General features: G+C 33.9%; 2 protein-coding genes across 2 annotated transcripts; both read left to right on the forward strand.

The window, feature by feature from the left end:
• Window positions 1–1,054: 1,054 nt before the first annotated feature.
• Window positions 1,055–3,329, forward strand: LOC137834959 (peroxidase 7). The gene is made up of 2 exons (XM_068643229.2): window positions 1,055–1,368; window positions 2,475–3,329. Exons 1-2 carry the CDS (start codon window positions 1,105–1,107, stop codon window positions 3,222–3,224), a joined length of 1,014 nt encoding a protein of 337 aa, XP_068499330.2. The 5' UTR covers window positions 1,055–1,104; the 3' UTR covers window positions 3,225–3,329.
• Window positions 3,330–11,527: 8,198 nt separating this feature from the next.
• Window positions 11,528–14,380, forward strand: LOC137836225 (metacaspase-6). The gene is made up of 2 exons (XM_068645067.2): window positions 11,528–11,911; window positions 13,403–14,380. The coding sequence occupies exons 1-2, from the start codon at window positions 11,566–11,568 to the stop codon at window positions 14,197–14,199; spliced, it is 1,143 nt and encodes a 380-aa protein (XP_068501168.2). The 5' UTR covers window positions 11,528–11,565; the 3' UTR covers window positions 14,200–14,380.
• The last annotated feature ends 431 nt before the right edge of the window (window positions 14,381–14,811 follow it).

The following is a 14,811-nucleotide window of genomic DNA, read 5'->3' on the forward strand; positions in this document are numbered from 1 at the left end:
CCACATGTGATTTTTTTTTTTTTTATATATTTCATCTTTTATTGCATGACCAAAATCCACTTGCACCTCAACATAAGCCACTATCTCATAAAATGAAGATGATTCATATTTATCCACCTCTGTTGCACCTAGAACATTGAAAAGTGTACCATCAAACCCATATATCTAAAGTTGATGTTTTCGCCTTTTAGACCTACTAACAACAATTAGATTATTATTGTGGTGCATCGTCCATATACTTTTCACATCTATAAGACATTTCCTTCAGAAAAAAAAATCCACGTGTTCTTTGTCTCTAACCCTTCAGCTATACTTCCTGATTCCTGCTTTGACTTCTTCAAAATAATTTGAGTCTTCATCTCTACTAAAAATCACATTTCCCTCAAAAGTTACAAATTCTCAAAACTTCAAAAACACAACTAAGTAAAGGGTTTGAGTCATGTCATTCAATGACAATGATGAAAACCATAAATCACAAAACTATTGACTAAGAGGATAGAAGAAACTGAAACCTAAAAAACAAAGACTCACCTAATTTAAAGAGTAGAATATTGGGATTTTGCTATATTTTATAGTAAAATGAAAAAGAAGGATTCTAAAGATATCTTTTTCTTGTCACTACGAAAATGTTAAAGATGTTTATAATCTTATTTACAATAAAAAATAAAGTAAGAGAATATAACTCTAATGCATTTTCCAAAGAACACTTGAGAATGGATGAACAATTTTATAATACTATTGATTGTGATAATACACGAGACCTGGTTGAAGAAAAATAAAAATAAATACAAAATGTGGAAATTCTGAATTAAATTTAACATGTAATGTGGTTGACTTTAACATGGCAAAACTGAAGCCAGGTTGTCACACAACCTCAATGTCTTCTTAGTTCTGCACCAAGTAAAGCACCTGCTAGCTAAAGACAACAAGCAACACCACCAAAGGCCATATCAACCAACACGTTGCCACATCAACCTTAAAACCAAGAAAGTGCCAACCACGTTTTCATCATCAACCCCTTCCTTAAATACTTGCACCACTCTCTCACATTAATGCATCCAACATACATAACCAACCCAATCTGGCATTGCAAACTTATGAAACATGAGGCTCCACTACCTCACACTTTTCCTTCTCTTGGTCCCTTTCAAGTTGAGCACCATTTATGGTATCTCTCCTCAAGCAACTGTACCCAATAAATCATCCAAGTCCTTACCCCCAGAGGCCTTTCTCTCCATTGATCACTATCACACAACATGTCCTCATGCTGAAGGCATCATCTCACAGAAGGTTGCTGCTTGGGTTAAGAAGGACCCCACTTTGGCCCCTGCCATCATACGCCTTCACTTCCATGACTGTGCCGTTAGAGTAATTCATCACATAACCCAACATCTCTTTAAATTTGCCCTCTTGTGTTTCCAATGTTAAATTTTTCTTTCTTGAAATAGGGTACACTTCAACTGGCCAAGTGCATCTTTGTTTATGCATCACTTTAACTCTATAGGTGCCATTTGATACATAGTAGAGAGGGTCCATTGAAAAAGAAAAGGTTTCTGTGTTTATTTGGTGGCAAATATTCATATTTAATTTGGATCATATTGACTTTGTAGTCAAACATCTTTAAAATAATGATAAAAAAAGCAGCAAATGATAATCCAACTTCTAAAATAATTGTAACAAGCAATTAGTACATTGCAATTTTCTCTTAAAATTTAGTTTAAAAGAAGATTGCAATACAGGTAACACGTTTAGAGTTTAAGTTTGATTGATGGAAACTTTAGAAAAAATTTATTTTTTTTCACTGCAAACCTGTTAAAAGTCTTTTTAAATGCTTTTTAGTTGGATTTTTAAATACTTTAAAGGAATTAAATATGGGATTCATTCATTAGTATTAAAAACAGTACACCATCTCTGCCATCTAATTAAATTCATTTATAACTCCCAATAAAGAATTAAGGAAGACATTTTTGTAAGATGTTGGTAATAACTGTGATGTGGGTTGGGACTAGAACTTACTTCTGGTTTGAAAACTGGAACACGTGAAGATCTTGGTCCCATCATTGTCTGAATGATGATAATCAAAGCTTACTTGAGACACATACAATAAATAACTGGACCATGATACTATGCTACCACTTGCACTTTTATTTCTCCACAGTCACTTTTTCCCTCCACATTTCTACACATTGCAGTCATTATTTCACTTCAGTAAAATAATTATTTTTATTATGCAGAATCAAATGAATTACATTAAGTGATATTAGTCACACATATAAAACATTATTAGTTATAGACATGTAAATAGGTGATAGCTTAAAAAACATTTAGTTTCAGATTGTAATAAAATCCTACTGTTTTGACTCACAGATTATGGTTTAATATTTTAATACTGTGATTAGAAGTGTTGATTTAAATTGAATGTGACATGATTTTGTTTGTTTGATGATGCGCATCAATTGATGAAATTGAATTAGGGATGTGATGGATCAGTTTTGCTGAACCATCTAGGGAGTGAGAGGAGTGCTTTGGAGAGCAAAACCCTTAGAGGTTTCCAATTGATTGATGATATCAAGGGTGAGTTGGAGAGGAAGTGTCCAAAAACAGTCTCTTGTGCTGATATTCTCACTGCTGCTGCAAGAGATGCCACTCTTTTGGTTGGAGGACCATTCTGGGAAGTCCCATTTGGCCGCAAAGATGGGAAGATTTCCTTAGCCACAGAAGCCAATATGGTTCCCCATGGCCATGAAAACATCACAGCTCTTATTGCATTCTTCAAAGAAAAAGGGTTGGACATTTTTGACTTGGTCACACTCTCAGGTTCACACACAATTGGGAGGAGCACTTGCTCTTCTGTTATGAACAGGATCTATAATTTTAATGGGACTCGAAAGCCTGACCCCTCACTCAATGTGTATTTCTTGAAATTGTTGAGGAAGAGGTGTAAAACGGAGTTAGATTTGGTGCACCTTGATGTTATAACCCCTAGGACTTTTGACACAACCTATTATTCAAACCTTAAGAGGAAGGTGGGGTTGTTGTCAACAGATCAGTCCCTCTTTTCTGATGCAAGGACAGCTCCTTTTGTTGAAGCATTTGCAACACAACCTTTCCTTTTCACCAGCCAGTTTTCAGTGTCAATGGTGAAACTAGGGAATGTTCAAGTTTTGACTAGACCTAATGAAGGTGAAATAAGGGTTAATTGTAATCATGTCAATACTGTATAACTGGTGTCCTACTTAATATGTGGTTTTGTTTCATTGTTCCAATTTTACATTTGGAATGTCAATAAATGACAATATAGCTAGAGGGTTCTACTGCCTTTGCCACAAGTACATGTCTCTGCTGCTATGTTGTATGAGAAATTACGTATTGATAAATTTATAATAAAATACAATTATAATTACTATTTTACAAGCTGTTGGTGAATTACTTAACTAAAAACACACCAATTAGATTATATTTAAATAGTTTAATGAACTTGGAAAACGTTGTCTAATTTCTAAAATGTTCATATGAATTTATCATTGTTATACCTTTTAAGACAAAAAAAAACAGTTTTTATATAAAGGCTTAATAATCTAATTTTTCTCAGTATTTTTAAGTTATATTTAATATTGTTTCATTATTAATTCGTTTCAACTTGTTTTAAAAATGTAACAATTTAGAATGTTTTGTCTAATTTATGTTAACATCATTCACAAAGTGAAGATGCGTGTTGTCGATTTGTCCCCAAAACAATGTCTTTACCTTTCAAATATTCTTTTATTAATTTGATAAAAGAGACTAAATTTATATGTTTTTTTTAAAAGTGGGAGTTAAGTGAAAATTTTAAAATAATAGAATAATATTGGAATCAACTTAAATTTAGAACTTACATTAGGTTATGGAACTTTTAAACATATATAAGAGAGTGTTTTGCCATCAACAACAGAGTCTCACACTAGTACAAAAATAAGAAAAGAGCGCTTCTTATTTAATGCGGTTCAGCGCTTAAACGCATTCGTAAAAAACGCGGTGACATTTTTGAAATTATTTTGATTTACAAATGCGGTTATTTAAATAATCACATTTGTAAATCAAGAGCTTCCATTTACAAATGTGGCTAAAAGTAATAGCCGCATTTGTAAATCGAAGCGCTTGATTTACAAATGCGGTTATTCAAATAGCCGCATTTGTAAATCAAAAAGCTTGATTTACAAATGCGATTTTTACGTTTAGCCGCATTTGTAAATGGTTTTTATCCTAAAAATTTTACGCGCTCAACAGTTTCATTCATTCTCTGTTTGTGCTCATATCTGTTCTTCGTTTTCTCTGGTTGCGAAGTTCTGCATTTTCGAAGGTACGTAAATGCATTGCCCCTAATTCTCTTGTTTCCATTGCCCCTAACAACTGCATTGAACTCCAATGGCTTTTGCTTTCTATATTGCTTTCGTTTTTAATGGGTTTCACTCTGCATTTTGAAGGTGTATTGTTCCATTGCTTCCGCCGCTCCGCCGCCGCTGCCGTGTTTCCTCTTCTCCCCTTCCACTCTTCACCAACAACGTGCCCCTAAAACCCCAACTCATTCAGAAGAATATACAAATGCGGCTATTTCAAATAAGCGCATTCGTAAATCGCATTTACAAATGCGGCTCTATAGCCGCATTTGTATTTATCTGATTTACAACTGCGTGCTGATCAAATGCGGCTCTATAGTCGCATTTATAAATGTAAAATAGCTGCATTTGATTAGCATTTCTGCGCTAGTGTCAATCTTCTTCTTGCGATAACTCTAGTGGTCGATCCTAAACTGAAACCTCTGCCATCAGTATCTTACCTTTGAAATTAGTGTCCATCTTATCAGTAATGTGTAATATTGATCTGTAATATTGATGAGTCAATTTGAGATTGATTAGATGACACTACAATACTTATTCTAAACAAGTTATCTATTTGGTTCCTATACTTTAAAATAATTATGAAAATGGTTCTTGTATATACATAACGTTAACCATTAGTTTATGTGATTTAAGGATCTTCCACTTTGGACCTACATATAAGGCAACTACAAACGAAACATATCTTATGTATATGTTCAAAATGAAAAATTGTTAGTCATGTAATCATTGATGTTCTCAATCAATAAAGAACATAATTGCAATTATCTAAATATACATAACCAAATAAATAAATTATTTAATCTAAAGAATAAAACATATTTTTGAAGAAACTTTAAAAAAAACGGTTAGTATTACAGTAAATGAAGATTAAATGAAGATGAATATTCCTTGCCTGATGTGATGCTTTAATGTAACGAACGTAATCGCACGTAGTCGCAATGGAGAAAAAAGGTTTTGATAAACTCTAATTGTAGAGAAAACTAAATATAAAATAAACTTTTATTCACTTGTATATTATAGAGTAAAATACATGGTGTATATATAAGAGAAAGATTAAGACCTAGCTGAAACAGAAAAGGAAGGTTTGGCCACACAAACAAAGCCCAATAATTTAAAATGGAAAATTAAATATGTTAACACCCCTCAAGCTGGGGAGTAGATATTTGTCAGGCCCAGCTTGGATTTGAGAGTAGAGAACTGTGCGGAAGCAAGGGGCTTGGTGAATATGTCAGCAACTTGCATTGCAGAAGTAATGGGCAGCAATTTGAGGAGACCAGAGTTAAGTTTTTCACGAACTAGGTGACAATCAATTTCGATGTGCTTGGTTCGTTCATGAAAAACTTGATTGGAAGCTATTTGAAGGGCAGATTTGTTGTCACAATATAGGTTTGCAGGCTGGGAGAGAGGAAGATGTAAATCCTGAAGGAGGTAAGACAACCATTGTAGCTCACATGTGGTGGTGGCAAATGCTCTATACTCGGCTTCAGAGGAGCTGCGGGAGATAGTTGGCTGCTTTTTTGATTTCCATGATATTAGGGAGTCGCCTAAGTAGATGGAATATCCAGTGACAGATTTGCGTGTGGTAGGGCATGTTGCCCAGTCAGAGTCACTAAAACCACAAAGGTGAGGTGAACTAGTGTGAGAAAAATATAGTCCTTCACCAGGGGTGCCCTTGAGGTAACGCAAAAGACGGGAGACAGCTTGCTGATGATGAGTTGTGGGTGCAGATATGAATAGGCTTAAATTGTGGACAGTGAAGGCGATGTCTGGTCGCGTGTTGGTTAAGTAAATGAGACGTCCAAGGAGTCTTTTGTATTGGGAAGTGGCATCAGCATCGAGAGGTGAGCCTTGGTCGGGAGAGAGACGGGAGGTGTGAGTCATAGGAGTGGCCACAGGTGCAGAGTCAAGCATGCCAGTTTCTTGAAGGAGATCAAAAGTATACTTGCGTTGACTTAAATGAAGACCAGTACTATTGCAAGCAATTTCCAATCCCAAAAAGTATGTGAGATTACCTAAATTTTTTATCTTGAAGTGATGGTGAAGGGATGCAGTAATTGTATTGATTTCCTCTGTGTCATCACCAGTTAAGACCAAGTCATCAACATAAACAAGAATAACAGTGAGTTTATCATTATTATATTTAAGAAAAAAAGAGTGGTCAGCAACAGAGATAGAGTAATTATTTGATAAAAGAAAAGTAGAAAGTTTTGCGTACCATTGACGACCAGCTTGACGAAGACCATACAAAGACCGTTGAAGCTTGCAGACATGCTGGGGAGAAGGAAGAGAGAGACCAGGTGGGGGGGTCATGTATACCTCTTCATGGAGATCACCGTGAAGAAAGGCATTATTGACATCAAGTTGTTTTAAAACCCAATTTTTGGTAGTGGCAACAACAAGGAGAAGGCGGACGGTAGTGAATTTAGCAACAGGTGCAAAAGTGTCTAAGAAATCAAGTCCTTCAAGTTGGGTGAACCCTTTGGCAACAACTCTAGCTTTGTGGCGCTCAACAGTGCCATCAGAATGATATTTAATTTTATATACCCATTTACAACCAATAGTTTCTTTCCTGGAGGGAGAGGGGTAAGTTGCCAAGTATTGTTAGCAACAAGAGCTTGAAGCTCAGCTTGCATGGCAGATTGCCAAGAAGCATGTTTGGAGGCTTCGGTATAGGTGCGAGGTTCAGGATGAGAATTGATAGAGGAAATAATATTTCTAAAATTAGAAGATATGGAATTGTAAGACAAGTAATTATGAATAGGATATCTACTACTTACAGTGTTGGTTGCTGTGTGGAAATCGGCAAGATAGGCAGGTTGTCGGTGAGGACGAGTTGATCTTCTTGGAAATTGGGGTGAGGTGCTTCCTGGAGGTGCAGGAGGTGATGATGCTGGTGGAGGTGCAGTGTTGGATGCAGGAGCAGAGACATTATTTGCCGGAAGATCAGAGGATAATAAGGTTGGTGGAGGGGCAGTATTGGGTGCAGGAGTAGAGGCACACGGCTCGGCAGAAGGTGCAGGAGTAGAGGCACACGGCTCGGCAGGAGGTGCAGTATCAGAAAAAAAATCAAGAGCAGAATTATATGCATTAGAAATAGGGAGAGATAAAGTGTTGGGAGTCATTTGTGTCGATCTCACTAAAGTCGATATCAATATACATATCAATATATACAAAAATACGCTTTTTTCATTTACAACAAAATGGTTCAAATCCGAAATAGAAAAAGAAAAGGTTTGACAGAAACGGTCCGTAAAAATATTTATACAGTACACCCCATTCCCTGGGATTGTAGTTCAATTGGTCCTAGGCAAGCCACTATCCAATTTATATGGAAAATGGGTTTCATGAAAGATTACATGTCTTGATATCTCTACGCGATGAAACTTTAAATTTAAGACAATATAACCTTTTGTATTTTGCGGGAAACCAAGAAAAATACATTTGATAGATCTATCATCTAATTTCTTCCTATGTGCAGTAATGGTACTAGCATAGCATAGGCAACCAAACACTTTTAAAAAAGAAATGTCATACGGTTTTCCAAACAATTGTTCATGAGGAGTGATGTTATTAAGTAATGGAGTAGGAATAGAATTTATCAAGAAAACAACATGATTTACAGCAAATTCCCAAAAGATAGGAGGAAGATTTGCTTGAAAAAGTAAGGCTCTGGTTACATTTAGTATGTGTTGATGTTTACGTTCCACAATGCCATTTTGTTGTGGTGTTTCAACACAAGATGTTTGATGTATAATTCCCTTTGAAGCATAAAAACTTGACATAGCAAACTCAACACCATTGTCAGTACGAATCGTTTTGATATTAATTTGAAAATGATTTTGAACAAAAAGAGTGAAGTTAATGATGTGCGGACGCACTTCAGATTTATTATGCAACAAAATAACCCAAGTATAGCGCGAGTAATCATCAACAATAGTTAAGAAATAACGAAAACGTTGCATAGAAGTTATGGAACAGGGTCCCCAAATATCAAAGTGTACAAGATCAAAAATAGCAGAGGTAGCAGTAGTACTTAAAGTGAAAGGAAGTTTCTTCTGTTTTGCACGACTACAAGTGTCACATACATGATGAGTATCAATAGTAATAAAAGGGTATTGTTTGCGTAAGACATGTAATCTTTCATGTGAAGGGTGCCCCAGTCTATAGTGCCACAATGTTTTGTCCGTGATATTACAATTAATAAGAGGAGCAAAATTATGTGGTTTAGAGCGATTAGAAGCAGGCAAGGTAGTGACAGGGTACAAGCCACCAGTGGCTTCAACTGTACCAATCCTCTCTTGGGTGAGATTGTCTTGTATAATGCAGTGAGTTAAAGTGAAAGTTAAAGTGCATTTAAGTTGGTGTGTGAGTTTAGAAACAGATATTAAGTTTAATTGAAAATGAGGCACATATAACACATCAGACAAATAAAACTTGGCCGAAAAATGTACTAAACCAGAATATGTGGCATAAACAGTTTGACCATTTGGGAGACTAATTAAGACAGGTTTGATTTTAGTCCAAGTAGTAAAAGCGCTCAGATTGTGGCAAACATGATCAGTGGCACCAGAATCAACAAGCCAAGATTCTTTTATAGCAGATAATGAAGAGAAAAACTTACCCGTTGAAGATTGCTCGGTATTGGTGATTTTATCCGTCGAGAAGGTTCCGACTTGATTAATTTGAGCGTGAGGGGCAGGATCCTCAAGGTTTTGCTGACGCAAAATGTTGGTCAGGAATTGACACTGCTGTGGTGTAAGTTGAATCCCCTTTACATCCTGTTCTTTAGAAAAAGACTCAAAAGAAGGGTTAGTAGTAAACATATTGTTGGCTTGGGATGTCCTATTGATGGATTTGTAGCCAGGAGGAAACCCATGTTTTTTATAACAGGTGTCGACAGTGTGGCCAAGACGGTTACAAAAAGTGCAAATTTTTCTAGTAGAAGAAAACTTTGAGGTTTTAACATCACCAGAAGGAAAACCCACCTTTCGAAAACAAACAGCTTCAGTATGACCGTACTTACCACAAAAATTGCATGTAGTAGTGCGACTACTGTTAAGACTATGAAGATTAGGGGCAGGAACAACAATGGATAATTGTCTCTCTTGTTGAACAACCAAGGAAATTTTTTTGGATATGGCAGGAATGGGATCCATGAGCAAAACATGAGAACAAATATTTTTATACTGATCATTTAATCCTCTTAAAAATTGCATAGCACGATCCTCACACTTTCTTTGATTTATAATAGAAATGACAGAACAAGAACATTTTACTGGGCATGTGCACACAGGATTAGGTCTAAAATTCTCTAATTCGTCCCAAATAATACGCAATTTTGTAAAATACTCTGTGACAGACATATCCCCTGGTTTAAAGAAATAGCCTCAAATTGCAAATCAGAAATGCGAGATAAATCCCCTTGTGAATATCTAACTTTTAAATCATTCCAGATGTCAAAGGCTATGTCCATCCAAACAATGCTTTGCCTAATAGGGATTGAAACAGAGTGTACTAACCTAGAGACAACCATGTTGTTACAGCGTGTCTAAGACGAGAAAGTGGGATCATCCCTTTGTGGGCATGGATGTGAGCCAAGTATGAATTCCACTTTGTTCTTGGCACTAAGAGCAGTGATGAAGGACCGACTCCACGAATGGTAGTTTGTTGAATCAAGAACAGGTGACACCAACGAGGTTGCGGGATTCTCGCTTGGGTGTAAGTATAGAAAATTGTTCATCGGCTGTTCCAAAAGGGTCATCGGTGTAGGGTTTCCATTTGAAGAGGAAGTCGGTGTAGGGTTTCCATTTGAAGAGGAAGCCGGTGTGGGGATTTCATCAGCCATCGCCTACAAGGTTTTAAAGAAAGAAAAAAAACAAAAAAAAACAATAACCAAGAACAGCAAAGAGGGAACTAAAAATCAGAGAGAAGCGCAGCAGAGCTCTTCATTCGAAGAGCTCTGATACCATATTACAGTAAATGAAGATTAAATGAAGATGAATATTCCTTGCCTGATGTTTTAATGTAATGAACGTAATCGCACGTAGTCGCAATGGAGAAAAAAGGTTTTGATAAACCCCAATTATAGAGAAAACTAAATATAAAATAAACTTTTATTCACTTGTATATTATAGAGTAAAATACATGGTGTATATATAAGAGAAAGATTAAGACCTAGCTGAAACAGAAAAGGAAGGTTGGGCCAAACAAACAAAGCCCAATAATTTAAAATGGAAAATTAAATATGTTAACAGTTAGGAAACAATAAGTTTTGACTTTTCTATAACACTTTTACAAATAACAGGATTAACTTATTTGGTAATATGAAAATATAAAAATTATACTTCTTCTATTTTCCCCCAACACCCCAAAAATTATACAGATAACAATAGAGATTAACTTAATATAGTAATATGAAGATATATAGTATTCATTAAAAACATTAAACAAATACATACGCCATTGAAGGAAAAAATAAAAAATAAAATAAAACCATTATAACAATCCCTTTTATAGTAAAATATTAAAGAAATAATTAATTGAAGTATTATCCTAAAATAGAAAAACAAAATGAACTTGCAATTGAAAGAATCATTCTCGCAAGACACATAATAATTTATTATTGTTGATCTCACATCGACTAGAAATAAGTCACTTCAGAATATTGGAACAATTCTCACCTTATATGTCAGTTTTATAAAAATGTGTTAAATTGTTCCTAATACGATATTAAAGCATATCTTAACTATGTTTGTTAGATTTATAATATTAGTCACTATCAAACCACCTATAAATATCTAGTTCCACACATGAGATGTTCATATTTCAGTATAAAAGGAGTATATTGAAGATCTCAAATTAATTAAATATAAAGAGAACATTTCTTATAAGTTAGTTTTGTAAGACAAAATAAACTGAACATTCCTTACAAGTTAGTTTTGTAAGATGAGATAAGCTTAAACTTTGTTCTTAATATTTACCATATATAAACTATTCAACTACCAAAACCAAATAAATTAGATTATTTTCTAATTATACGTCCATATAGTTAATGAATTAATTAATTAACTAGTGCAAATCTAATACATTATCTTTGGTTGATGATGTTATAAGAAACATTACAACATGAAACAAAACCACCAGTTCATTTTCCCTCTCCTCCAAAGCAAATAGTTTGAAGTTTGTGATGGGTAAGAAAGCAGTGCTAATAGGATGCAATTACCCAGGAACAAAGGCTGAATTGAGAGGGTGCATCAATGATGTGTGGAGTATGAAGAAGTGCCTCATCAACATATATGGTTTCTCAGAAAAGGACATTGTTGTTCTCATTGACACTCATCATTCCTACACCCAACCCACCGGCAAGAACATCAGATTCGCTCTGTCCAAGCTTGTCCGGTCGGCCAAGTCTGGCGACGTCCTCTTCGTCCACTACAGCGGCCACGGCACCCGTCTTCCGGCGGAGTCCGACGACCAAGACAACACTGGCTACGATGAATGCATTGTTCCCACAGATATGAATCTCATCGCTGGTAGGGTAACTCTTCAACATTTCCTTAGTATATTATATTTCGCATGTGTTTTGATTGACAAATTGTTATATGGTTGAAGATTATTATGTGTTTATGGCTTGATTAATTTTAACAGACAAGTAATTTTTTTTCATGAAAGTTTGGTAGAAAAATTACTATTGTGTAATTTCATAATACTATTACGTGTTTATAATTTTGGTTACTTTTTATATGATATATAGTTGAGTTTTGTTTTATCTAGGAAATGGTTAATAAAATTCAATAATATAGTGTAAAAGTTATCTCAAATTGTAGATATATCATGATCCGAAATAATACATTGATTTTGAATTTATTTAGTATTTTTAATAAATTTATTTTTAAAATAAGGTTTATTTATAGTGAAAATTACTGTATTCATTGATGGAAACCTTAAAATATAAATTTAAATATACTTTTTCTTACATTCTGAATTTAACTATTTTTACAAAAAGTATGTTGTTATTATTATGTTATGTTTCGATATAAATCTTTTGCGTAGAGGTAAGGTCCCAAGTGTGGGAGATGAGGACAAAAACAATTTTAAAATTTTTGTTAAATTTTAATAATATCATTTAATAACGTGTTTTTTTATTATCTACTTATTCCGAAAGTAAGTTATTTAACCTATTTTTAATAAATTTTCATTTTATTATAAATAAATTGTTCGGACTAATCAGATAATAAATATATTAATATTTTTTTAATAGGAAATCATTAATATCTATGGAAGAATATGCCTCAATATAAATATAAATATCCAATTCTCACCTCTGTCATCTCTCTTCTTTATTATATATATATATATATATATATATATATATATATATGTATATAATTATTCTAAGATAAATAAAAATGTTATTAATTTTTTTGTTGATGAAAAATCCATATTTTTAGAAAAAAATCTTATGTTATTTTGAAAAATATAGTTACACTACAATCATTTTAAAATTTAATTATAAAATATTATAATTAAACATATTTAGATGTACTTATTTATAATATTAAATTATAATTTATATTATTAATAATAATTAAACTTAAAAATTTAACATAATTTATTAAAATCATTAATGTATATAATATTTATTTATATTTGCATCAAATTTTTAATAACCTAAATTTTAATTGTTTTAATAATCTAAATTTCGATTCTTTAAAATATTATAGTTTCTTGAAATATATAATAAAATATATCATAACACTTAAATGTAACTGTCTTTAAATTTATTTTAGTTTTTGTTTCATATGTTCTAAGTAATATGATTATATTTAAATATTTATTTAAAATGTACTTTTAGTCAAAGTATAGATTTATTTAGCACTTCTCTATAAGATCAAAATTACAATAGAAATATGTATAAAAATTATAATAGAAATACATTTATTTTAGTAAATTATTGGTGGAAAGGTATTATTATTGAATGATTCTTTGGGAAGGCATGTTAACTTGTATTTTGTGTGCAACAGATGATGATTTCAGACTACTAGTAGACAAGGTCCCAAGGGGTTGTAATATCACAATCGTTTCAGATTGCTGCCACAGTGGTGGCCTTATTGAAGCAGCAAAGGAACAAATAGGAGACAGCACCAACCAAGAAGGCTACTTTTCAAATTCTCCATTTCACTTCGGAAACTTCCTTCATCGAAACATGCAAAAGGAAGAAGAAGAAGAAGAAACCACTGTGAAGAACCGATCTTTGCCTCTCTCAACTCTCACAGACATACTCCAGCAGAAGAGTGGTAAAGACATAGAAACTGGGAAACTAAGGCATACCCTCTTCCACATCTTTGGTGAAGATGCAAGCCCCAAACTGAAGAAGTTCTCAGATTTAGTCATGAACAAACTCCAACATGGAAAAAGTGGTGAGAGTGGAGGGCACAGAGTTGGGGGTGTGGGTGATCTTGCTCACAAATTCTTTGAACAGAAGCTACATTATGATGGTGATGAGGTAGAAAAACGTGGGGGAAACAGAAAAGGGGAACATGCTGCATCAATCAAGCGCAATGTTTTGGATTGTGGGATTCTGCTGAGTGGTTGCCAGAGTGACCAAACTTCTGCAGATGCATGTCCTGTTGGAAAGTCTGGGTCAGCTTACGGGGCCTTCAGCAATGTGATTAAGGGTATAATTGAAGAGAGTGAAGGGGCAGTGACAAACCGGGATCTTGTGCTGAAGGCTAGAATGATCCTTAAGAAGCAGGGTTTTTCTCAGAAACCTGGTCTGTATTGCAGTGACAACAATGTTAATGCTCCCTTTGTGTGTTGATGGATGATTAAGAATTTGTGGGGTTTGGTTTGGTAGTGTTAATTGGAGACCAAATATGTACTTTATCTAGTTTAATATTTTCGTTAGGCTTTTTAGGTACAACGTTTAGAGTTTAGTATCTTTGCTCGGGATGAGAGATGCTTTTTGTGGATTTTGACGGTTTTATTCTGTTATTCCTGTCCAAAATAATACACTTTAAAACTTGAATCAATTATTGGTAGTTTTATTGAATTCATGTTTATAATAATTAATAGCTCTTATAATGAATTCGTTAGTTTTCAGGTTGCCAGTACATTGGTCCAAAATTCGTAGTAGTTATGAAACTAAAACTAGAATTCTCACTTTCACTACGATTTCTTTCCTTATAAAAAAAGTAACTATAAAAAGAACTTTCAATATAAATATTATTGTTCCAACTAAATGGAGTATTATCCATGTAATGAACTGTACCGGGTGGGACTCGAAGCCAAGTCGCTTGAAAGACCAAAGAAACTTTAACCATTACATCTATCAAGTTTTGTTGTCATGTTATAATTATTGTTATACTTATTAGTATGATTATCAATATTAATATATTTAATAATATAAAAATTATTAATAATATTCATATAT

The sequence above is a fragment of the Phaseolus vulgaris genome, chromosome 5, assembly GCF_051622355.1.
Source record: "Phaseolus vulgaris cultivar YP4 chromosome 5, ASM5162235v1, whole genome shotgun sequence".
Classification (NCBI taxonomy): domain Eukaryota; kingdom Viridiplantae; phylum Streptophyta; class Magnoliopsida; order Fabales; family Fabaceae; genus Phaseolus; species Phaseolus vulgaris.

Excerpts from the sequence above, each read along its gene's own strand:
- LOC137834959 (XM_068643229.2), top strand. The coding sequence starts at position 1,105 with ATGAGGCTCCACTACCTCACACTTTTCCTTCTCTTGGTCCCTTTCAAG. Across the intron at positions 1,369-2,474 it reads TCCATGACTGTGCCGTTAGA|GGATGTGATGGATCAGTTTT; the intron begins GTAATTCATCAC and ends AAATTGAATTAG.
- LOC137836225 (XM_068645067.2), top strand. The coding sequence starts at position 11,566 with ATGGGTAAGAAAGCAGTGCTAATAGGATGCAATTACCCAGGAACAAAG. Across the intron at positions 11,912-13,402 it reads AGATATGAATCTCATCGCTG|ATGATGATTTCAGACTACTA; the intron begins GTAGGGTAACTC and ends TGTGTGCAACAG.